Source organism: Phaethon lepturus, unplaced genomic scaffold (genome assembly GCF_000687285.1).
Source record: "Phaethon lepturus isolate BGI_N335 unplaced genomic scaffold, ASM68728v1 scaffold32213, whole genome shotgun sequence".
In the NCBI taxonomy this organism is placed as follows: domain Eukaryota; kingdom Metazoa; phylum Chordata; class Aves; order Phaethontiformes; family Phaethontidae; genus Phaethon; species Phaethon lepturus.
The window spans coordinates 54,930-78,604 of NW_010531766.1; the positions used below are offsets into that span (position 1 = coordinate 54,930).

Below are 23,675 nucleotides of genomic sequence, written 5' to 3' on the forward strand. Positions count from 1 at the left end.
CTCCACCTTTTCCAGGGGATGGCCCACACCAGCAGCCCCTCTGTGGGGGCATGGGACCCTGCCCAATGCCCTTCAGCCCTCGCTCCCCTCAGACCTTGAGCCCTGGCTGCTGGAATCCCTACTGCCTCCATCCCAACGTGCAACAAGCTCAGTTTTCAATTAGTGCCGATTATACCTCCAATTCATCTTTCTTGAAGGTTTTTTTTTAATTTTTAAAGAAGTATTTAGTTCTGGGATAACTCCCCCCTTGTACAGTGAGTTAACGTTGCATGCGCAGTAATTAAAACCACGTCATAACGTGTTGTTTCGGGAGGTTTCTGATGAAGCCTTGAATCTTACCTATTTTAGGTAATACTTTGTATCATCAATGATAAGAAAGGTAATGAAAAATGCATAGTAAATTATCTTCTAAAATGAATGCATGTTAATAATTTCAGTGGAAAAGAGCATCTGAGCATTTCAGGCATAAGGCTAGTCCATTCCCATCGCATTCAGTAGCAGATTTTCTGAGACAAAGACAGTGTCTTTTGCTGGATGCCTTGGGGTTGTACGTGCACTGCCCTTTCCAAGTGGAACAGTTGCTTGAAATGCAGGTGTGTCAGACATGTAAAAAACTGGTACACTGGAAACAGTGAACAGGAAGGATTTTTATAGCATCGTGTAATGAGAGTATGCAAAAAAACCCCATGAAGCTTCTGTGTGCAAGCAAAGCGCTCCTACTAACTTGCCTGTTTAGAATGAAAATATTACATTTGAGGAGGTAATGACAGCCACTCTCCCCAGCTCCTCATTTCTGTGACCGAACGTTAAAAGCTTGCTTATATAGGTCACTTCAGAGGTTTGTTTATGTATGACTTTCTCTGGGAGATGGAGAGAGCAGTATCAAGTTCCCAGTGTTAGGTTTCTCTCCTATGTAAGATGTAGTTGTTGAACTGTGGTGCTCTGAGAGTGGTTCGTTTTGCCATTTTTTAAATGAAATGACAAGTTTTAAACTGTGTGGATCAGATTTTGAAAATCAGAGGGAAATTATTTCCTATAATTGCTTTTTTTTTTTATTCCTCAGATTCGTTACATTTCACAGACTCAAGGTTTGCCAGGGGAGCAGTTGTTAAGCATGGGAACGAAAACGGCAAGATTTTTCTGTAGAGAAACGGATGCACCATATTCTAGTTGGAGATTAAAGGTAAACAGTATATTATAGTAGAAAACAGTATATTATTTTGTGAGCAGAGAAGCCAGAGACGCCAAGATCCACTATGATATTGTTAGCTCCCTTCCACACCTCGCTGCGATTTTTATCAGTCCCTGCTCTGTATCTCTCCCACCTTTCCCCTTCCCCAAAACCGGCTCTCGGAGCTCGTGCCCGCGTTTCCTGCCCGCCGCTGGCCCAGAGGCAGGTCTGCTGCAGCTGCCCGGCTGCGTGGTGGCTGGGCGGCCGGCGCGCGGGTGCCAGGTGGGGAGAGAGCATTGAATTCGGATTAAGCCGTGTATCTCCAGAGGTACTAAATGAGTTTTTTTTTTTTTTTTTCCTCTTGCTCGGTCACTGCTTTTCAGTTTGCTTTAAAGAATTTGTCTCCGAGGCCCAAGCTGCTCTGTCAAAATTTGTTCAAAACTGGCTTCAGGACCAGAGGTTCCTTGGAGAAAGGGGATTAAGAAATAATATGACTGTGCATAACTCATTTCCTTCAGATGTCATGCTAAAACAGTCTTTGTTGGCCGAAAGCTGCGATACAGTGAAAGCAGACAACATTTTAAAAATACACTTGTATGGTCCGCACACCTTCCTTCTCTCTAAGCAACATTATTGCACGCTGGCCATAAGCAGAGCTTCGACTTCCTATGCAAACATTTACTTTTTTTTTGAATTGTACTACTTCATGGTGCCGCTTCACCAGATTTACAGAGGAATGGGGGAGTCAGGAAACGGTTACAGTTACCATAAAACTTCTGCGGTAACAAACAGCTGACGAGCTCAAAGCACAAGTTGCGTAACAGTCCACAGTAACTTGGTAAATCCCCAGCGCACGCACTAGGTCGAGCGGCGGGGGCCGGTGCTGCCTTGCCGTAATGCTGCTGGGTCGGGTTATGTAAGGATTCTCCGATTACACTGTCCTGATTATTCCCATTTTCTGTTTTTTTTGGGCGGTTGATCATGAGGTGATGGTTTACACCTGGCTTCTCCGTGTTGGAGGACCTAAATGAGATCTTGATGCAAACAGCTCTTGCCATTTTCAGAAGCTGGTACCTTGTAGAGGTTAATTCTCTTGTGTCAGGCTAAATGCTGTTTTGGGGGACGAAAGGAGTTTTGGTATAGACCACTGGTCATTACTTGCAGTATTTGTCAAAGTTAATTTTGGAAACTTTCCTGTAATCTGTATGTTAAACTTTTTTTTTGCCTTGCAGTCCTGCCTCGCCTCCTGCAACACAGACTTGCCTACTGGTGCTGTCTGTGTTGAAGGAAGGAAATTGTAACAGAAAGTGGTATTCCAGTCACTGATGGGCAATCACCTTCATTCTCTAGGATTGAATTGTTTTATTTCATACTTCAATATTTAAAGTACTTGTACCAACTGTTGTGTATGTGAAGGAATAAAAGTATAAAAATAATGAAAAGAGAAAGCAAAGAGGAATTGAACAGAGTCTGCCTGGTTTTTTGTTGTGTTTTTGGGTTTTTTTTTTTTTTTTTTTTTTTGGTTTTGTTTTGTTTTGTTTCTTTTCCAGTGATGTTGCTGCTGTTTGGAGTTAAAGGTCTGAGTTTGAGGAAATGTGTGAAATACGAGTAATAGAAGACCTGTGATATATAAAAATACAAGCACACGAGAGAGTTTCGTTAAACAACTTTTTGCTAGACTTTCAGCACTTCCTGTGTGATTTACGAACCATCTATTGCAATCCAGTACTGTGATCACTCAGACGTGAAATTGAGTAGTTTTTGTATTTCAGTTTAGAAAATGAAAGTAGTCAGCAAAGCAAATATACAATTAAAATATCAATTTTTTTTTTTAGGCCAATAAATATTTAAAGTTACTTCGTAGCTATAAGTGTCCTTTATTGTCAACTTCTAAACTCAGCTTTCTTTTTCTTTTTTGAGACATTGGAAGAGCATGAGGCAGAGACAGGTATGAAGTCTAAAGAGGCCAGAAAGTATATTTTCAACAGTTTGGATGATATAGTGCATGTGAGTATTAAAGCATTCTTCCTTTGTGAAAGGAATGTGTGATTTTAAAACATTTTACTAGTTTGAAATAAACATCTTTTAGAATATTTTTTATTGTATATCAGTCATATCCATTCTTCTTCGTATATGTTGTTCTGGGGAAAAAGTCTAGTTATGTCAGGCCTTTGGGCTTTTTATAAAGATCTTCTTTGTTGTTGATAATACGGAACAATAATATTTGTCCTTGTGGTGGGGGAAGCCTTTAATTTTATGTATAATGTATACGTTCTCTTGCCATTCTGGGTAAAAAAACCAAACTCGTATGGATCCTGCTATCTTAATTATATAATTTCCAGTATAATTCTGCTATCTTAACAACATAATTCTCAGTATAATTATTTTTTTCCCTTTAAAAAAAAATAATTAATGGTTTCCTCACTTTTCTCTGGCTGTATAACCCCCTAGTCAATAAAAAAAGGAAAACTTTATTCTCTTCTATATCCTGGAAAGACAATCAAATCTTTTTGCAAGATTGGCATTAATCCATGTTTGAAATTCTTTTTTGAAGATTACCTCTGTAATTCAAGTTAGACCATATAGAGATCTTTATCCCAAATCTTACTTTTAAAATTCCAAGTCCCAAACTGGAATAAAGCCTTCAGGAGTTTTTAGTTGGGATGGGTGCAAGGGGAGTAGTGTGTGCGCAGAAAAAAACCACCAATTCCAAGCCAACTGTACTGGGATAAGCTAGCAAATTCACCATGCCCCACATGATAAAATAATTGAATAATAGTATTTTATAGCAGAGAGTAATAACAGAAAGAGTTAAACCAATATGCATGTCTTCTATCTGACTCTTTTGTTTGATGTCAGGTGAACATGGTGATGGATTTGGAGGGAAGTGACCTGTTGGCAGAGAAGGCAGATAGGAGAGAATTTGTCAGTCTGTTGAAGAAAATGTTGCTGATCGATGCTGATTTAAGAATCACCCCAGCCGAGACCCTGAACCATTCTTTTGTTACCATGAAACACCTCCTTGATTTTCCTCATAGCAACCAGTATGTAACACACAAAAATTATTTTTTTAAATCTCCACTGTAGTGATTCATGTGTATAATAGTGTTTCTTCTGCTATCAGAAAAATCTTTTGTCATTTTTGTAACATCTTAGAGAATTCTTTCCAGTGCTTGCAATATTAGATCCATCGACTTGGTCAATAACTATGTATGTTTTCTGAAAAATAACATTTAGAGCAATAGATTTTTAAGTTACCATTTTTATGGCTGGTTGTTAAAATTCCAACACTGCAGAAACTTGGGCTTGATTTCTAGAAGTATGAAGAGCCTTAGTTCCTGTCAGTCATTGAGAGCTGGGGTAAGGCATTTCCTCTTGAGATGAATGTCTTGGATACCTTCTTTTATGCATTGGTTAATGTGGAATATATTGAAAGTTTTTGTGCAGTTCTGGAATTGTGTATTTCACTGTGGATTTCCCGAAGTGCAAGCATTTCCCTGAAAGAAAGAACTTTCCATCCATTTAGTTTACTATCCTTTCTGCTTGTACGCGGTTGTTAGAAAGTGGTGTTAGGTGCAAGGAGCAGGACATAGCAGTATTTTAAAATATATGTTACAAAGGCTTGATATGAACATGGTAATAGCAGTATTTCTTTTTTTCAACTTCCGTGTATGATCCCATTCTGTGAAACTGGGAAATGTGGGCTTTGAACTATTTTTTTTACCTTGTTCTGGGGAATTGTTTTATATGTTTAACAACATGAAATTCTAATTAAAGCAACTTATTTTCTGGTTTTGATAGAGTGAAGTCCTGTTTTCATATCATGGATATTTGCAAATGCAGATCAAATTTGTACGACTTAAGTAATCGCAATAAGACATCGCTTATGAGACCAGTTGCCTCAGGCAGTGCAGCTAATCTGACCGCGAGCTTTACCAAAATTGGTCCAGTAAGAAGTCAGGTAAAAACTTCCTTTTTTTAAAAAAATCATAAATTCAGTTAATGCAGTTTCTTAATTTCATAACTAAAAAGTACATCTGTTAAGTGACAAAATCTTCTCTCTTTTACTCTCATTTTTTCCCAGTGTTTTCTTAAACCGTGTAGAACTCAGTGTTTCGGAATGACGCTAGACTGGCGTTGCCATGGCAAAGCAGTGCTGTGTTATAATGCCCTCCAGTGGCCGACCGGGATCGTGTCCTGTGAAATGTGTTTGAAATTTTAATTTTTATAGGTTATTTTAGTTGTTTATTACATAAGCCGGTGGGACAAGTGTGTGAGAAAGTGCGATTCGCAGTTATAATGTTGCCTGTATTGAATCTGTTCCCACAGGCATTAACTGCATCTGCCCATTCAGTTTTGCACCAAGGGATACCGCTGCAGGCAGGAACTGCTCAGTTTGGTTGCAGTGATGTTTTCCAACAGGCATTGATTATATGTCCTCCAACTATTCAAGGTATGTTTACCTGTAGTTGTTACAATTCATAAAATATGAGCATTACTGTCTGTCAGCAGTATTTGAGTTTTCCATTATAGCCACTAGTAATAGTAATTTATGGAAAGGGAAAGGTAGTTTATATTGTTTGCTTATTAAGTTAGCTTGCTTATGGTCTTCATCTCCAAAGGTGCAGTTCATCTGTCTTGGTGATGTTTAGCTTCATGTTGAGATCAGATCTTGAGATTATGGAGTTTATAGAAAGTAGGGTTTTTTTAAGACTTTCAAATTCCTCCTTAGTTCTCCCTCTGCATTTTGAAGTTCTAGAATACACACTAGATTCACTCTGGGGAAAAAAAAAAACCCAAACCACTTTTAACCTAAACTTAGAGCCCAGGAAGTCTTTATCTCTTCAGATAAAGAGAGATACAGCAGACTTTATCAGTAACGTTATTTGTGACTGCTGCATCTATCTTGGGTTCCAGAAACTCATGAAAGTGCTGAGTATTCACCATGCAGAGTGTGAGAGGCTGTATGAGCTAAATGCATAGCTTCATACAGATTTCCTTCTGAGCACTTAGTATGGTTAAGTAATTGTTTATTTAAATTGTATGTATGCTTCGCACAATGACATATTCCATAATTTAAAAACCCTACTGTTTTTATTATACCCAGATGAATAAATTGTTTATAGAAAAGGAAACAGTACAGGCAAATACTTTAGCTGTGATCTGTATACTGTGTTCTTAGTATGATGATAAATTTCCAAATTTAAATTCTGCTACAGCTTGAATGAAGGGGATATATTGTTTTCATCACATAGGTGACGAGTTGCTGGCACAGAGGGAAAGGGATATTAATGGTATCTGGCACTGCTTCAAGGTTTCCCTGCTTGGCTGCTCTGTCGAATATCTGAAGTGCTAAAGCTCGCTATTTCTGGCATAGTTAAGATGTTGCTGTGTGGAAAAAATTAGTCAACAGCGTTTCAAAATTAAAAGCTTTGGACTGCATGGTTATAACATAGTATTGTGTTCTGACATGAGAGAATTACAGTAGATGAAGATTTTCTTTCATCCTTTATTATAAAGATTAAAAAAAACCCAACAACCCACTTTTAATCTTTAGTAGTTCTTTAGTAGCTACCTCTGAACACTCTTTGCTTTGTCTTTGACTAAAGCACAAAACATAAAGTGTAGTTGGAAGATGAAATTAGTATATTTGCCTAGACAGAATTTTCTTCTAGCATAGCGGTTCTGTTGCAATATCTGTGGAAAAAAATTCCTCTTCCATTTTAGTTTAACATTATTATGTCAAAAATTATTATTAGTAGTAAACATGCAACGTTACTATACGTCAGTTAGTTTCCTGTGACAAAAATTAAATCTATACAGAGCACGAGATGCATCTTTTTCTTATTTTGCTCTTGTGGTAATATTCCAAGTGTGCTACGGTTTGCATTATTTTGATGAAGGGAGGAAAAGGATGATGGATTCTACTGCAAATATTTGATGGCATACACAGAAGATCTAACAATGTTTCCCACAAAAAAGATGGCAACAAATAGGGGCATTGTACACATGGCACTGCCAGCCATAAAAGCGAAGAGGAATGGGTTTCAGCAAGCTGAAAATACAGAGCGTGAGGTGTGCAGGAGTCAGTTGTGAGAAGCTTTGAAACTCAGTTCTGCTTACTTTTGTCTGCTTCCTTTCAAATACTTTTAGTGTAATCTGTGATAAAGAGTAAATGCTTAGCTTTGCAGAACTTTCTGCCAAAGTCATTCCGCTTTCTAGTAGTCTGTATCCAGATAGTAGTTATTGGCAGTTCTTTCTGGAAATTACAGCATCAAATATTTGTGCACATAAGTAATGGCACAAAAATTTTTTAGGTGTTGATGTATTTGGCTTGAAAGTCTAAGTTATGGAATTGGATCATAAACACATCAAAAAAAGATAGTAAAAAGTTATGAAATTGTCCTTTATGTTTGCATTTTGCTCAGAAGATACATGGAAGACTGCTGTTTTGCTTAAAGGTTGGGTATGTGTTTTTCTCCCTGACAGGAATTCCTACAAACCATAGTAAACCCACCACTTTCTCCCTGAGGGTGGATAATGCAGTTCCGTTGGTGACCCAAGCCCACGCAATTCAGCCACTACAGATTCGAGCAGGAATCCTTTCTCAGGTTGGCTTACTTCAAAGTAAAAATCTTACTTGTTTCATTATTAGTTAGTAAATATTTTTGCCCTGTAGAGTTCTGTGGCAGTCTCTTTTCTGTCTTGTGCTGAACTACAAGCAGCTAATGTAAATTCAGTCATTCCCTGTGTCATGATACCTGCTCTGCTTCACAACAGACATGGTCGAATCAGACCCAGCAAATTCTGGTTCCTGCATGGCATCAAGTAGCGCCAGTGGCAGCTCCTGCTACATCTCTGGCCTCTGATCCTGTGGCTGGCCCACAGAGGCTTGGAGACTGGGGGTAAGTCCACACATTTTTGTGCAATACCCTAATGGCTTTGGTTTAACAAGAACTACAGACGTGATGCAAATGACTTGCAGTTTAAAACTTCCTTTATTTTTCCTCAGGAAGATGATTACCCAGGGCACCCATTACAACTCAATGATACCGCAGCCTCTTTTAACACATCAGATAACCTTGTCTGCCCCTCAGCCAATTAGCGTGGGCATCGCACATGTTGTCTGGCCTCAGCCTGCAGCTACCAAGAGGAACAAACTGTGTCAGAACAGGTTGGTAGAGTATTTCTGACATTCAAAGACAGTGTATCTGTAGTTGCTGTTCAGTGGGCAGTGGAATAGCCTGTAAAAGTGGCATGTTTGTTAGTGACAATTGTACTTAAACGGCCTTTTGGGAAAATTTGTCCTTTCTGCCCTAAGTTTTCAATGTTATTTTGGTAATACAGACTAGATGGAAAAACACTTGTAATAGTAAGAGGTTTTATTGGGCCTATCCTGATAGCAAAGTTGTCTTTATAGCCTTTGGGAAGGTATAAGAATATATTGGGGTAGCTCTAATGAGATATTCCTAAGCTTATGTGCATGAGGATATATCAGGTTTAGACAACTAAAAATAAAGTGATACTATATAACAGGGTTGCAGTGCCTTACAATCATCTTAAGAATAGTCCTTCTTCCACTGGTAGCCAAAAATACTTCAGCTGCTTGCCGAAGAAAATACGCCCCACTGCCATACAAAGTATTTGCAAAGGTGTGGGGTGCTCGTAAAGGGGAAAGCATGGGTTACAGAGGGCAATGTCAGCAGTCTTGTTTTAAGCAAGGATTTCATCCGGAGGCTACCAGCTTTTGTTTTCAGCAAGAATCTTGGCAGGAAATCTGGCCAGGTTTCGTTTGCTTGTTTTGCACCCAAATGGGACTTTGGTTTCTTTAGTTTATAAGAAAATGGGATTTTCAATGTATTGTATTCAATGTTGTTGCAAATTTCTGTTTTAGCTATTACTTCATTTGGATGCGGCAACATAGCTTCTTATTAGCATATTTCTGGATTTTATTTTTAATTAATATCTGAAATGATATATGCCAAGTATTTATGACTTTGTTTCCTGTTTTATGTTTTTCTTTGTATTAGTTTAGGAACTTGGTGGTTTAGCCTACATTGCTTGCTTCGGTTTTGCTGAAAATAGTACAGTTTCCAGATCTGTTGGTAGAGATTCACTAAATGTCAAATGGTATGTTTTCTTCACAGGAGCAATGTGTTACAAAATACCAATATCCAAAATTCAGCCTTTATATCTCCAAAGATACTTAACCTGAAGGCTGTAAAGAGAATAAGTTGTATAGAAGCACAGGACAATCATAACTCAGAAGGACAGGAAAGTAACTGTTGTGAAGCGTCGGTCGGGCTGGACCCTGATTCATCTCTTTCAACCAAACAGCGCCAGGCTATCTTCATTGCTGGTTCCCCCAGCCCAGCAGTCAGCGTGATCACCATCAGCAGTGACACGGATGAAGATGAGATAGGACGAACACATTCACTGAGAGAGTAAGAATCACTGTTTACTTTTATTAAGGTGTACTTAAATATAGCTGTCTTAGCATAGATACTGTATTTAATGAATCTGACTTAGAAAAAGACAAACAATGCATTTCTAATCGAATTTCACTAAGCAGTTAAAGTGAAAAATACTTTCAAAAGTCTACCTCATTAATCTATGTACGTTTGGCACCTGCAACAGTAAACAAATAATTTTTTATTCTTTTGTAACAGATTTGGTCAAAAAAGAATACTTTTCCGTCCAACATACTTTTTTTTTTTTTTGCTTAATACTGTCGTACTCTACTTATTTGTTGAAGATTTGTCTTCTGACTTTGTATAATCAATGTTGTCATTCTAGCAGGAGCATCAGGTAGATAACATTACATACATATGGGTGAAAAATACTTCTCTAGCAGTATGAAAAGGTGTGCATTTGGGTATAAAAGCAGATGCTGAGCGTTGTCCCCCAAAGGAGTTTTCTTTCACAAAGCTATCAAAGCAGCACGTGTCATTTTAAATGAGGGCTTAAAAGTTTAATGTTTGTTTGACTTTGTACTTGTAATGATTCTGGACTGGAGAAAGTTGTATTTTTAAATCTAAACTTCGTCAAATATTTCAAGGCTCTGAACTGTTGTAGTAAAATCTTTTATCTACAGTAGTATTTAGTACTGATTCAGTAAAAAAATTTATGCATTTAGTAGGTTTCAAAAAATGTATGTTTAGTCTAGAATTTCCAAAAGAACTCTGAAAATCTGTTTCTGATGTAAAAGAAAAAAGGAATTGGATATTAATTTACATTTAAGGAACCTTTTCTAATATTCTACCCCTTTTTATTCCATAATTACACCTATATCAGTGGCATACGGAATGAACAAATGAGAGGTGGTATGTTTGCTGACTTTCTTTTTTTGTGGTAGGTGTAAAGGTAGCCTTGACTGTGAAGCCTGCCAGAACACCCTGAACATGGACCGCGTGTGTTCTCTCAGCAGTCCTGATAGCACTCTGAGTACTAGTTCCTCCGGACAGTCTAGTCCATCTCCTTGCAAGAGATCCAACAGGTAAAAAGCTGTGCTCTTTTCAGTAAAAGGAAAGATCCTAGTATACAGCAGACTCGGTTTATAATAAAAAAAAGTGAAAGGTTTTTTATGTTGCCATCTGGTGAGGCTAAATGATGTATTTAAAAATTAATTTATTGGCCTACAGTTGCACAGCATAGACTGTTCTTTTGTCATTCCTAACAGATCCGTCTTGCTACGTTGGAAGTTTTCAGAATACTGAATGAATGGTGTTTACACAGAAAATGTAAACATGTTGCATGCAACTTCCTTTAAAACAAAAATCTTCTAAGGTTGCAAAATTAAGTAAGCCAAAGTAGGATGTGACAGATTTGAAGTTGCCAGAACATCTTTAATTTTTGCACCCTCTTCTTCTCCCATTGTGTATCTTGTATTGTAATCTTTAATGACATTGATGCCTTTTTTCTTCTACCAAACGTAAGCTTCACTTATGTGAACACTGTTCATATGATCAGCTTTTAAATATTTTTATCTTCACTGCTTGATGTCTAATTAAGCCTTCATTTTTGTACATTATTCAAAATTCACTCTTAGGAAAACATTCAGTGTAACTCTGAAAATGAATGGCATTTTTGCTACAGTACCTCAGAGCTTGATACTAAAGCATCTATCTGTGTGATACTCATAAGACATGGGCCCGTGACGCTGTCAGAAGTTCCCACTGACTTGAGAAGTTCTGTCTGGGGCTTTTCCTTTTATTTTGGTCCCTGCCCTTCAGGAGGCTAATATGTTGAAGCTTTAGTTGTGGCTATGAGTACTTGGCATTTCCACAAATCAGATTTCTAGATACGAGTTTGGGTACTAAGAAACACTTGGAATACATAGTTACTGGTATTGGTGAAAATGTTGTGTTAATATGATTTACTCAATATCCTGTAGAAATTCTGTGACCTAGGGATACAATTCTTTTTTTTTTTTTTTTTTTGAGCACCCTGTGGCTGTGTGCCTGCCATAAGCATGACCAATTCTTCTAATTTTATTCTACAGATCACTTCCTATTTTCTGTAGAATAGCTTGATATATAGAAAAGAGTGATTCAAACTCGGAGAAGTTTCACTGTGGAAAATGAGCAAGACTGGAGTCTTAATGAAAAATGTTTGTTTAAAGTGATTAAAGATTCTATCACGGCATGTGTTGACAAGGACATACAATGGATAAATTATATATATAAATTATTCTGTTTCTATAAACAAAACCCTCTCCCTTAAAAAAAAAAGGGACACTTTTGCATGAAGAGCTTTGACATCCACCTGGAATTCTGTAAGGCCTGAATCCTTTGGTAGACAAGTCTCTGCGGCACTGGACACTGAATACGCTGAAAGGTGTAGTGGGTTGTTACTCTCTGTACTGTCCAGGGCTGGGAAGGCATGTTCTAAGGAGGTGATGTATATAGTCTGGTGAGTGCTAGGACTAGGGAAAGGTTTACTCAGGATGCATCTTTGTCAATCCAGTCACACAGGTTTTTGGGTGGATTAGTCTTCTGTTAGGTTACTAAACTGATCCAACTCATTCTGCAGACAGAATTGCTAGATCCAACAACAAAAGTATAATAATGGAGCACATGGGTAGATTTTTCTTTTTTTTTTTTTTATGGTGACTTGATGTAGAAGATAATCCCAGACAAATTTCCACCTTTTCTGGGACTTTGGAGATATTAATACAAAAAGTTGCCAGAGTTACATAGATGGGCTAAACCAGGTATATTTCCCTGGTCCTATTTGTCATTTGTGACTGTAAAACAAGAGAATAACTAGCAGCATTTGAAGGATTTCCATTCAAATGGTTAAATTTTAGTAAAGATTTAGGTAACAATATGTGTCTTATACTGGAGGTAGTCTTACAGGTTGATGTTTAAAATTGTCAGTCCTGCTTACAGTATTCTTTAATTTTACAACTTCAAAGAAGTTCTTTATAAAGACCTGCTTGATTTTACAGTGTTTTCTTTGAATTGCAAGGAACTGACCTGTAATTCACTTCCCCTCTGTAATTCGACTTTATGTTAATAGCAGAGGAGTGCATCAGATTCTGGTTTCATTAGCATTCAACTTATAGTATACAATTAGGAACTTGAATCAAAAGTTAAGAATATAGGAACGTAATTAATTGCTCAGTAGTTGTCACAGTATTGCTAGTTGTTACTTAAAAAACTATTCAGAATTACCTAGCTCTGTTGACTAAGACTTCAGGTTTTTGTGCTAGCCCTGATAGTGTCAAAGTACTTTTCACAAAAAATTACATTTTATAAATGGTTTTATTTATACTGTCTTAATTTAGTCACCGTGCTATAAGGACCTGTTACATCAGCTATAAAATCACCAAAGGACTTGACCATATATTTAGGGGTTAGTGAATTCAGTACTCTTACTTGCTTGTTTTAAGTTAAGCATGTATTCCACCAGTTTGTTATATAAACTGGAGTTTTCATGTTTTTCTAGCTTTTAGAAATTCTTAATTCTCATGCCTATCCTCTCTAACCAGGAACTTTGTTAGCATCTACACTTACTTATTCATCACCCATACCATTCTTTTTACCTCCATTAAGTGAATGATGTCTCTTGCTATCTATGTAATCCATACCTGGCACAGTCACAGTTGAGGACTAGTTAAATTTCTTTTTTGTTTTTCTTAGCAATGCGTCTGTAATGTACCTTTTGCTTGTGTAATAAATAATACATAAATGAGATTAATATCTTTTCTGGCAATACACCTCATTGTAGATTAGTTTCCTTTCCCAGGTTGTTTACTACTTGCTGCCTAAAAGGTATTTGGTTCTGGTTCAACTGATGGAACTGTGGTCTCAATTCCGGCAGCTGGCATTTACCATCTTCTTAGCCCTTCCTTCTTCTGATACAAACACGGAGCTTCAATAAATATTAGGAAAGGCTATTATTATGAGGTGATCACTACACCTCTTTCCCCTTCCAGCTACTTTGGTAGAAGCAGTGGTTGAATAAATGAGTTTGCACCACCTGACCAGCATACATTTCACAGACCACAAGTGCTAAAGTAGCCGCTGTGTAAATAGAGGGTTGTGTTTGTCTCCTTAATCTAAACCTGTGAAAAAGAATCTATCAGTCATGCACAGGCAGTGCTCTCTGGAGGAGCTTCAGAGACACCTAATTTTTCAGTAGATAAGGTCTAGTGTAGCTGCTGGTGGTTGATATGCAGATGAGAGGGAGCTGCCTGCCGCTGTGCAGGTTGCTTCCTCAGTGCTCTCTATCCCATCCTGAGTCTCACGGGCCCCAGGGACAGCTTTTCATGGACTCCAGGATGTGGCTGATTTCTAGAAGTAAATTAGATCAGTATGTTCTCATTTGCTAGTGTAATAACCGTTGGGAGACCTCTTATGTTTTGATTCAGGAAGAAATGAAATAATCTTCTTCAACCTTTCACTTGACCTAAAAATCTAAATTTCAGATAGTTTATAAGTACAAGATTATTTAAAAAGTAAACTACAGAATGGGTGCAAGTTGGCTCACACAGCTAAGTCCTGATCTAGAAGTTATCTCCTTTCTCTGAGCCTTGCAATTTATGGGTGGAATGAGTTTGAATATTGAACTGACATCTAAATGTCTGTGCTTGTATAATTAAAATGTAACATTTTTATCCACCATTGAGTAGTTTCACTTCCATAAATTTTATGTGGCAATTGAATAAAATGCATCTATATTATGGAAATCTACTTGTTTCAATGCAATACTTTTATTTTTTGATAGTATGTCAGATGACGAACAGGAAAGTGGATGTGATACAGTGGATGGTTCCCCAACTTCAGACTCTTCAGGACATGACAGTCCATTTGTGGAAAACAACTTTGTAGCTAATACCAATAAAAATAAAGAAGCAAGAGCATCCGTTAACCCTGAAACCAAATCAGCTGTTTGCACGGTAGTGGTCCCCCCAATGAGACTTGAAAACAGGTTACATCTTGATGAGCAGATGGTGAATACAGGTAAGTTAGTTCAGGGGTTTTTTTTCTTTCTAAACCAGTAGATAAGAATAGAAATTTTAATATTTATTCAATAGCCATACATACGAAGATTTTGACCTACTCATCCGCTAATTTGTAATAAACACTTCTAAATTATGTTGGGTTTTGACTTTGATTAGTGTATTCTATTATTTCTCCCTGTATGCTGAAGCAAATGAAACTTTGTCTAACTTCGGTTAGAATAGAATAGTGACAACAAAAACATAACATTGTTCATTTGTACCTTGGAAGATGCTACGTGCCAGTCACTGAAAAAGGGTCGGTCTGTCCTGGGAAGAATAAGCCAATCTTCTATTGTAGGAAACCGTCAGCAAAAACTGACATCAGCATTCCATCCGCAACAAATAAACTTCAGTCAGGTATGTGTACTTACATCTAAGAAGTCCTTCTTCTGTCCTGAGGTTCCAAACATGCTGAATTCTCATAATTTCAATTGCTGTCAATGGCAACTGCAGGTTTTCAACAGCTGATTACAGAAGTGTTCGAATTTTGAAAAATGGATTTCAACTCACTGAGCAAGTCATAAGTATCTTTCACTTTTGGTCATTTTTTTTTTAAAGCAGCTGACTTTATTTTTAAAAGTTATAGAAAAGCTACACTGGGAAAATGATCAACGCCTACAAAAAATCAAAGCACGAGACAAAATGAAAAGTATGTTAGCATATTTTTTTCCTCCATCCAAATACTAAAATGCTCTTAGTGTGCGGTTAAAAACTGCAGCTATGTTTCAGTCTTGCTCTATTAGTAGTGTGCATGAAAATGCTTGAAGTCTGAGTATCCAGAGATGAGATAGAGTTTAGCAAACCCAACTGTTTCTTACCTTTGCTGCCAGGTAGCAAAGCTGGGCGGGGAAGAGGTTGTGGTTGTCGTTCAAACCAATGTTGGAAGATACCCAAAGTTAATTTAAAAGCTACTTTTATCGTTACCCTACAACATAGTAAATGTGCCTACTGTGGCTCAGAACTGAAGCTGACACATGACATCAAATTTAAGTCCCTTTTAATTAATTAATTAATCTGTAGCTGCTTTTGATCAGCTATCTGGAGGTACATTTAATAAAAACGTGGTACCTGTTTCTCTAAGTCTTGCAGAGTAACTGTGAATATTAAATGGTAGGTTAAATACTAAATGGAAGCATGCTATATGTAGATAAGAGGATTTACCAATAATGACTTAAATAGTTTAGATTGAAAGAAACATTTGGGTGGGTAACACAATCTCCCCTTCTGCATGATTATGCAGAAGGATTGGTTTAATTAATTCTAAGCAAACCTTAATATGATCAGCATAGTATTAATTTTTAATCTCTTCAATGACTGCAGCTCCTCAGCCTCTTGGCAGAAAGTGTAGAACATTATTTTCATTACAAAAATTTATGCTGATCCTTCCTTCTTTGGTAGATGCCTTACATAGTTTGAAGTCTGCATCATTTAATGGGAGTAATTGATTTTTAGTCTTTCTCTTTATAACTGTTAATGATTGCCACATCTTCCTGTGTTCATAGCCCTAGACTTCTGTTTGCCTAGTTGTCTCAGATATTTTCAATCCGTTTATTATTTTTTCTGCTCTCCTCTAAAATTTCTCTCCTATTTGTCCTCTTTGTGCCTCATTATGGTGCCCAAACTGAATGCAGCACTTCCAATTGATGCCAAGCCAGTGCTGAGTAGAGTGGAATAAGCACCTTGCTCATGTGATACATGGTATTTCTGTTAAAACAGCCCAGCATGGCATTTTATCTTTTTTTTTTCCTTCTGCAAGAGCATTAAAGTAACTTGTGTTCTGTTTACCATCTCTTATTGTCAGATTTCCTGTCTGTGCTACTATCGAAATAGCTATTTTTTTTTCCTTTTGTTTAAGCATTTAATTATTCCTGGCTCCATATTTCTCTTGATTTTAAGTTGACTAGTTTTAGTGCATTATTCCATTTTTCAAACTCTTTTTATATTAGAAATATTAAGACCTGCCCATTTCTCTGTGTGGACAGGTTCAGCACTTTGGATCTGGGCTGCAGGAATGGAACGGAAACTATGCTCACCGGAGGCAGCAGGCTTACATCCCAGCCAGCGTTGCCGGTCATGCTTTCTCTCTTCCGCAAGGAAGTCCAAATCACACTACCATGCACGCGCATCTCTCTGGAAGTACCCACCTTGGAGGACAGCCTGCTATTCTTCCGTACCCGTCGTCAGCGCCCCTTAATTCTGCTGCACCCGTTGCCCACCTCCTTGCCTCGCCATGTACCTCAAGACCCGTGTTACAACATCCAACGTACAATATATCTCATCCCAGTGGTATAGTACACCAAGTTCCAGTTGGCATAAATCCCCGTCTCTTACCTTCCCCAACCATTCACCAGACTCAATACAAACCAATTTTCCCACCACATTCGTACATTGCAGCATCACCTGCTTACACAGGATTTCCATTGAGTCCAACAAAACTCAGCCAGTTTCCATTTATGTGAGAACTCAAATACAGTATATTGAGGAAGCTCAATGATACAGAAGTTTGATTTAAGAAGAAACATGGTATTTATTAAATATTAGCCATGGCACAACAGGAAAATTATTTTTTTGAATCATGTAGACTTGGGTGCAATTTAAACAACTCTGAGCTTTAAAAAAAACTCACTTTTAATGTGTTTTGCACATTTGGTATAACTTGTCTTTGGTCATGTTATCTTCTTATATAGTAACTTTAGACAGGTGACTTATGGGAGCAGAAATCTGGTTTTGCTCCTGCTATTTTTTATAAAATTGCCTTCTAACTAGTGCAAGACACGTCTACATTTGGGAAGCCATTCAGTGTACAGAACTAGAGCAACAGATGCACATACGTCAGCAGTACAGTGTAGAAGTAACTTGTTTGTATTGCGTATCTTGGTGTTTAAATGTTGAGTCACTTATCTAAAAGTTGAGCTGTTCTTCACATTGCATGTGTCTTTTGCATGGGCAAAAAAAAAAAGCCTAAACATTGCTCTTAAATGTTGTCCTAATAATCTCAGCTGCATTGTAAACTGTTCCCACACATAGTGCCTTAAATATTTGAGGTTGTTAATGTTATTACTTATATATAAATGTTGAGGACTGCAGCACTTAAAAGTTCAGATCTGCTGATTTTTTGATAGCGTAATGCTCATTTTGGGTTTTGTGTGGTATGATTTTAGTATTGGGTGTGTTTTCCTTATCGAGAAGGCAGCATGTTTTGCTGTAGCTGAATTTTGCTGTCTTCTTTTCCCCTCAGAATGATCTAGCTTCAAGACAAGACTTTAGTAGTGCTTAAGAAAAGTTGATTCAGTAGCTATTGAGTAGTGACACACAACACAGTATTTCATACTGGTAAATGGAACTGCAATACAGTTTATTTTAAAAGTGTTTGTCTAATTGGATATAATAAAATGTTTAGAGGTGCAGTAGGCATGACTGACTAGCTAATGAAAGAAAAAGCCAAGTGCTCATTGATCCATGATGTGGTTTCATCTTAGCTTGAGCAAACCATGCAGTATTTAATAACTAGTAGCAGAATATTTACTATTGAAGCTTGAAAAGATGTGAGTTCTTTGTGTGCAATCTTTCATTTATGCATGGGAGAGATTTTAGTCTTTTTACATTATAGTATTTGTTTTAGCCTGTTGCGGGTGTTTGCTTATTTAATACATTCCGTCAGGGACGTAAATTACATGCTTTTTGCATTCTTTTTTTCTTTAGGAAGTGTGTCTTTTTTGTTTTTTTGTTTTGTTAAAAATGAAGTTGCTTTTGCAGCACCAAAGACTTAATCATCCATTTCCTATAAAAGGTAGCTACTTTTTCATAGACCTCAAGTATATTGTAGTGTAGAGATGGGATTTACAGAAGGTATTAAGCTGAGGCTGTGTTTTAGCTTATGGGCAAGTAATAAATTGTATCATTTATCTTGAATGTATCATAGATAAGCTGCTATATAATGATTGCCACTTCAGATAGCTGTGAAATTAGGTGATTAACTAGTTCTTTCTTAGCCTTCTAATTTCTGTACAAGTCTAATTACATGAAATAGAAGCCGGGTTTTGGGTTTTGTTTTGTTTTTGTTCTTTTTTTTTAAATTTTGTTTTCATGTTTGAAGTGTCGTAACTACTATACTGTAAATGATGGAAGATGATTGCATATGTTTTTTTGGGGTGTGTTATTTGCATCAGTATTTTATCTCCATTAACTTTGAGCTCATCACTGCATATAAGTGGATGTATTGATGTAACTTAATTTTTTTATGTTTTCATATTGGCATTGTGTAGACACTTAAGAAGCTGCATCTTGCAGGCTTGACTTAACTTTTTTTTAAAACAAAATCTGGAATACGATCCTTGCAATGTTGACTGGAATAAGAGTGTAAAGCGTTTGAGTTTAACTCTGTCAATAAGCTAATAACTGGTAATCTTTTTCTTTACTCCACTAACACAAGCAGTGTTTTATTTAATGAATGTCTGAATGAAATAAATGTGCCTACATTTGATTTATTTTTTAAGTAATAACTAAAATACAACAGTATTAGATCATTAAAAAAAAAATACCAGCAGTACATTTTTAATCACACTGAAAATTAAGAAACCTAACTTTTCCCAAAAGTTTCAGTGTTTTTAGTAATCAACTCTATGCATTTTGTACAAGTGTGTGTATATAAAGTATACATTAGAAATTAGGAGTATCCTGATGAATTTGAAATCTTATCAACACATACATAAAGCCTAAATATAGGGAGTCAAGAAAATGCTCAAATTGGATATCTACCTTGCCGCTTCAAACTTGTGCTATATAGTCCAGCAGATAGCTTTCTGTTCACTCCCTCGTGTTGGGAAGCGACGTTCTTTTGGTGCTTACTCCATTGCAGGCAATGGACACACCAAGAATCACCAGTGCAAACGGAGTAAATGAATTTTGTATTGTGATAACAAAAAAATACTGCATTTTTTTTCTGGGGCCATGGGGATCTTCATTGGTCTAATGTATTTACTGTACTTTCTTTTTACTGTGCTTGAGGTTTTAAGCTGACGTGCTTGTTAAATTGACATAATTATCTGTATATCACAACAGTATCCTACCGTATGCAGGAAGAAATTGCTGTAAATGCGCCCCAAATTAGATCTGCTGCTGTTTCTATGTGTTGTAATTCTAGAAATGTCTGCATTTCAAAGAAGGAAATGTTTGGGATCCTGCCACAGCTTAAATTCGATGTACCGGGTGACTTTCCCCCCATCCTGCAATACACTCTGAGAGAACGGACTCTTGTCCGGGGCCCATCTGCAGAAAAAAAAGCTTTCAGGGTGAGGGCCTTTTCTGTGAAAAAAGTCATCCTCTGAGAAGCATTTATACAGGTTACCATTTTAATGCCTTTTTTAAATAAAACACTGCATGACTACGGAATTGCATATCTGCATCTTACTTTAATTTGCAAGATTTTATATGAATTTCTTGTGTTCAGTTTTTAACTTTACTTCAGGGTGTTTTATTGGTCAAATATGCTACTGTATTAACTTCTTTGGTTTTAATTTTTAAATTTTCTGGTTTTACTGCTAATTAACTTGGTTTGTGTTAAGTAAAAGTTAAATCACACTGCAAGCTGTAGGAAGACTTGTTCTAGAAATACCCAGTGATAGAGACTTGATTAATAAGTTTGAACTGTTACTGTTTAACAATTTGTAGACTTGTGGCTTTTTTTGCTTTGGATTTCTATGCTACACTAGTTCGCCATGTAGCAATTGCACTGTGCAATATTACAATATGAGGACTGGGAAAATTTTTTATGGATGTAATGTCTCTTACAGTTTGCGATAGTATTTCTTTCTAGTTCTCAGTGATTTAAATGTGACCAAGCCTTCTGTACTTTGTCACAAAAAGCGGGTTTTCCAGGTGACTATTTTGGTGAGTGTCAAAATAAGAATTTATGGTGTATTACTGTCGAGATTCACTTTGAATTAAATATATATTGCAGCAGATGACGTCTGGTGGCTTTCATTTTTTGCTATGTTGCACCAAGGCTGGATTAAGGTAAAGACAAAAATTCACGGGGAGGGCTCTAAAATGCTGATGGAATCATTCTTTCTAAAATTTGAAATTTTATTAACTTGCAAGGTTTGCTTAGGGGGATCTTGAGATTCTGCCTTTAGCATAGCCAAACCTTAAAGGTTCTTTGTTCTGGATGTCCCACTTTTACAACCTTAGAAAACAATTATCTGGCCCAGATACTGGCACGTACATCGCTGCTGCTGAAGTTCATTCCGGGCTCGTGGCAACTGCTGCTCGGCCAGCAGGAAGGTGCTCCCGCTGCTGCAGGTGGCCCCCCGCGGTCAGCGGCTCCAGATGGCTCCTGGTACGGACCAGACGTCCACGGAAGGCGCGTTTGCCGGCGCTGTTGCCAGCCAAATGTGCTCGTTCTGCCGCGGGGTTACAGTGCTTGCTGGGGGCTGGCGGTTTGGAAGCTGGCATGAAGCGGGCTGCTGGGGATGCATATTTGTGAAGCGGCGTGGTTTCTGTGCGTTTAAGGTCGCGTTTAAGGGGCTGTCATACATGAAATGTAAAAGTCTGAGATGACAGTGCAACGTGCGTTCGATAGTGAAGTATTTCGGAATTGACAGAAAGCTCTACTTTGCTAAATGCGAGGTGCTGCTGGCACTGATCTTTCGCAGCTGCTCGCTCTGCGGTGCAGGTTGGTCACGCTCTCTGCAAAGCTCTTCCTGCAGCACCGCACCTTAGGCTGCCTGAAAACGCGTCTCTGGCCACGTTCTCCGTGGCTATGAAAGCTGCTTCCTTGTCATTCTTTACAGTTACGCTCGCTTATTTTAAATGTAAAGTTGGTGTTGGTCTCCCTATCCCATATTTCCCATAGAAAATAGGGCCACTGCCTTGGTGTCTTTTACACCTCTGATTTTGGCAACATCTAACAAACAAGGAAAGGTTGCCCGAGCCTTTCAGAAGGAATGCGCTGCCTGTGAAGTCCTTTCCCTTCTTGCTTTTTATTAGTAATAATGTCCAACTGTCCCCATGCTCTTTCCCATCCTGTGGAAGGATAGGACTAGGACAGAGTAAGTAAGCTTCCTCTCGGCTGCATTTAGGATGACTAATACTGGTTTAAATTTTGGTGAGTATTTTTCCTGCCACTAACTGCAAGGGACAAATTTCTGCTGCAGTTGTGATAGCAGATTCATTCAAGGAAAAGCTTTCACAGTCAGCGGGGCTGTCCCATGCTGCACATCTGTGATGGGACTAACTGGTTCAGGATGATGCTATGTTTTCTCAATGAATTAACTTAGGTTTTCAGCTGGAGAGGTGATGAGTCTCTGGGAGGCAACAGAGAGGCTACTGTTTGGTGCCACGCACAAAGCAGTACAGTCCTGACGATCGTGGTAGTTTCACCGCAATCACTGCAGCTGATGCGTACAGTGACTTCAGCTCCTGTAAGGAATGGAGGCAGCGCGAGTCAGAGTTTGGGTAGGGTTGTGAAATACTGCTGCTTCTCGCTTGAAGAGCTGTACCTTCCTTATAGGCCTATAGTGCATGTCTCGAGTGGTACGGAGCTCTGGGAACGCCGGGGAAATGCGGTAGCCCTTCCTGCCTCTCTTCCCACACTGAATGACACGGTGACTGAAACGATCAGTCTGACACTGATGAGATCCTGCCGTGCAGGAAGGAATATTAAATCATGGGTAAGATTTGATGGTGATTGATGTCAATTATATCTTCCTACCTCCCACCTGTAAGAAGGTGCATTTTATCTCTTAGGAGAGCTGGGTACACGCTCTAAGCAGATTCAGGTAATCCTAGCTGTCCCGTCCTGGGGAACAGCACTGACTGTTCTTCATTAGAACAATGAAGCTTCATGAGAGGCTGAAATACACATTTGAATGGATTCTTCTCCTTAAATCCTGAAGTAGGCTGGGAGCATCTACACCTTGTTGGTGCCTGGAGACTAGACTCCATTCTGTGGTTGTATCTGTGGAGTGAAATGTTCATAAATTTGGCCTTGTTTATTCATCAAAATGAAAAATGTCAGCTGTCCTGTTGCAAAGATAGAGACCCAGGCCTGCCACCTGCTTCATGGAGAAGTCACTGCATGGCTGCTAGTCTCTTCTCACCTATGAATGAAGTTCTCATCTATGGGTTCCTTCATACAAGACTCAATGATTGTGGTAGGTCTACTGCAAGCAAGGCAATTTTGGATGTAGGCTTTACTCATCGTTTCAACTAAGGTCATACAAATGATGTCAACCTATTGCCCTGGGGCAAAGAATCCATGCAAACATGAATTTCTGTCTCAGTGTGTGTGGTTTATTGTTATGTAGCATGGTAGAGTCATACCTCCTCCAGCAAGAGACATGACTGGTCCCAGGGAGAAATATTCAATGAAAAAATCTCCTTAGACAACTAAAGTAGATCTTCATTAGCATGGTGCATCTTGATTCCTTATCCATAATGAGACATCTCTTCCAGATCTGGACTACTTTCTAGCATTAAGGATTCCATAGCTGAGAGGAAACCCGGTTACAGGTATGTATGCTCCACCTCCCTGTCCCACACGTGTAACCGTGGGAGGGAATCCATGGGCAACACACATGTGCTACTTGCAAAAAAAAAAGAAGTACCTGGTAATCACGTACACACAAGTGCATGCAGAGCACGTGCACACTCCAGGAGAACACACAGGTAGGAAAGCAAATCTCAGCTCCAAGTATGGATACACAGATACCCCCAGAGATTAAAGTTCTTTTTCTGGACAATGAAGACAAAGAGAATTGGGAAAGGTAAGTTTAGGAAGTAGCTAACTACACTTGGGGCAACTTCAGTGATTTTTCACTAGCTGTAAGAGATCCTATCCAGTCATCATTCTGGAAAATATATATTCAAAAATCCTTTTAAGTAACAACTAAGTCTGCTGGAAAAAAATACTATTATTACATACAAAATAGAAACATTCACATACATACTGTATAACAGAAAATTAAGAGATTAATGGTTAAGAGCTAGATCAGCAAA

At 38.1% G+C, this 23,675-nt stretch overlaps 1 protein-coding gene across 1 annotated transcript in view; it reads left to right on the plus strand.

Annotated features, from left to right (window-relative positions):
- Window positions 1-19,774, plus strand: part of HIPK3 (homeodomain interacting protein kinase 3) — a 58,600-nt gene extending 38,826 nt beyond the window's left edge. The window contains exons 3-15 of the mRNA XM_010284667.1: window positions 1,064-1,183; window positions 3,092-3,178; window positions 4,031-4,215; window positions 4,973-5,132; window positions 5,501-5,624; window positions 7,661-7,782; window positions 7,952-8,076; window positions 8,184-8,345; window positions 9,319-9,615; window positions 10,527-10,667; window positions 14,402-14,637; window positions 14,908-15,035; window positions 16,661-19,774. Coding sequence (XP_010282969.1) covers window positions 1,064-1,183; window positions 3,092-3,178; window positions 4,031-4,215; window positions 4,973-5,132; window positions 5,501-5,624; window positions 7,661-7,782; window positions 7,952-8,076; window positions 8,184-8,345; window positions 9,319-9,615; window positions 10,527-10,667; window positions 14,402-14,637; window positions 14,908-15,035; window positions 16,661-17,137 — 2,364 coding nt within the window. The 3' untranslated portion in view covers window positions 17,138-19,774. The remainder of the gene's footprint in view (window positions 1-1,063; window positions 1,184-3,091; window positions 3,179-4,030; window positions 4,216-4,972; window positions 5,133-5,500; window positions 5,625-7,660; window positions 7,783-7,951; window positions 8,077-8,183; window positions 8,346-9,318; window positions 9,616-10,526; window positions 10,668-14,401; window positions 14,638-14,907; window positions 15,036-16,660) is intronic.
- Window positions 19,775-23,675: the final 3,901 nt, after the last annotated feature.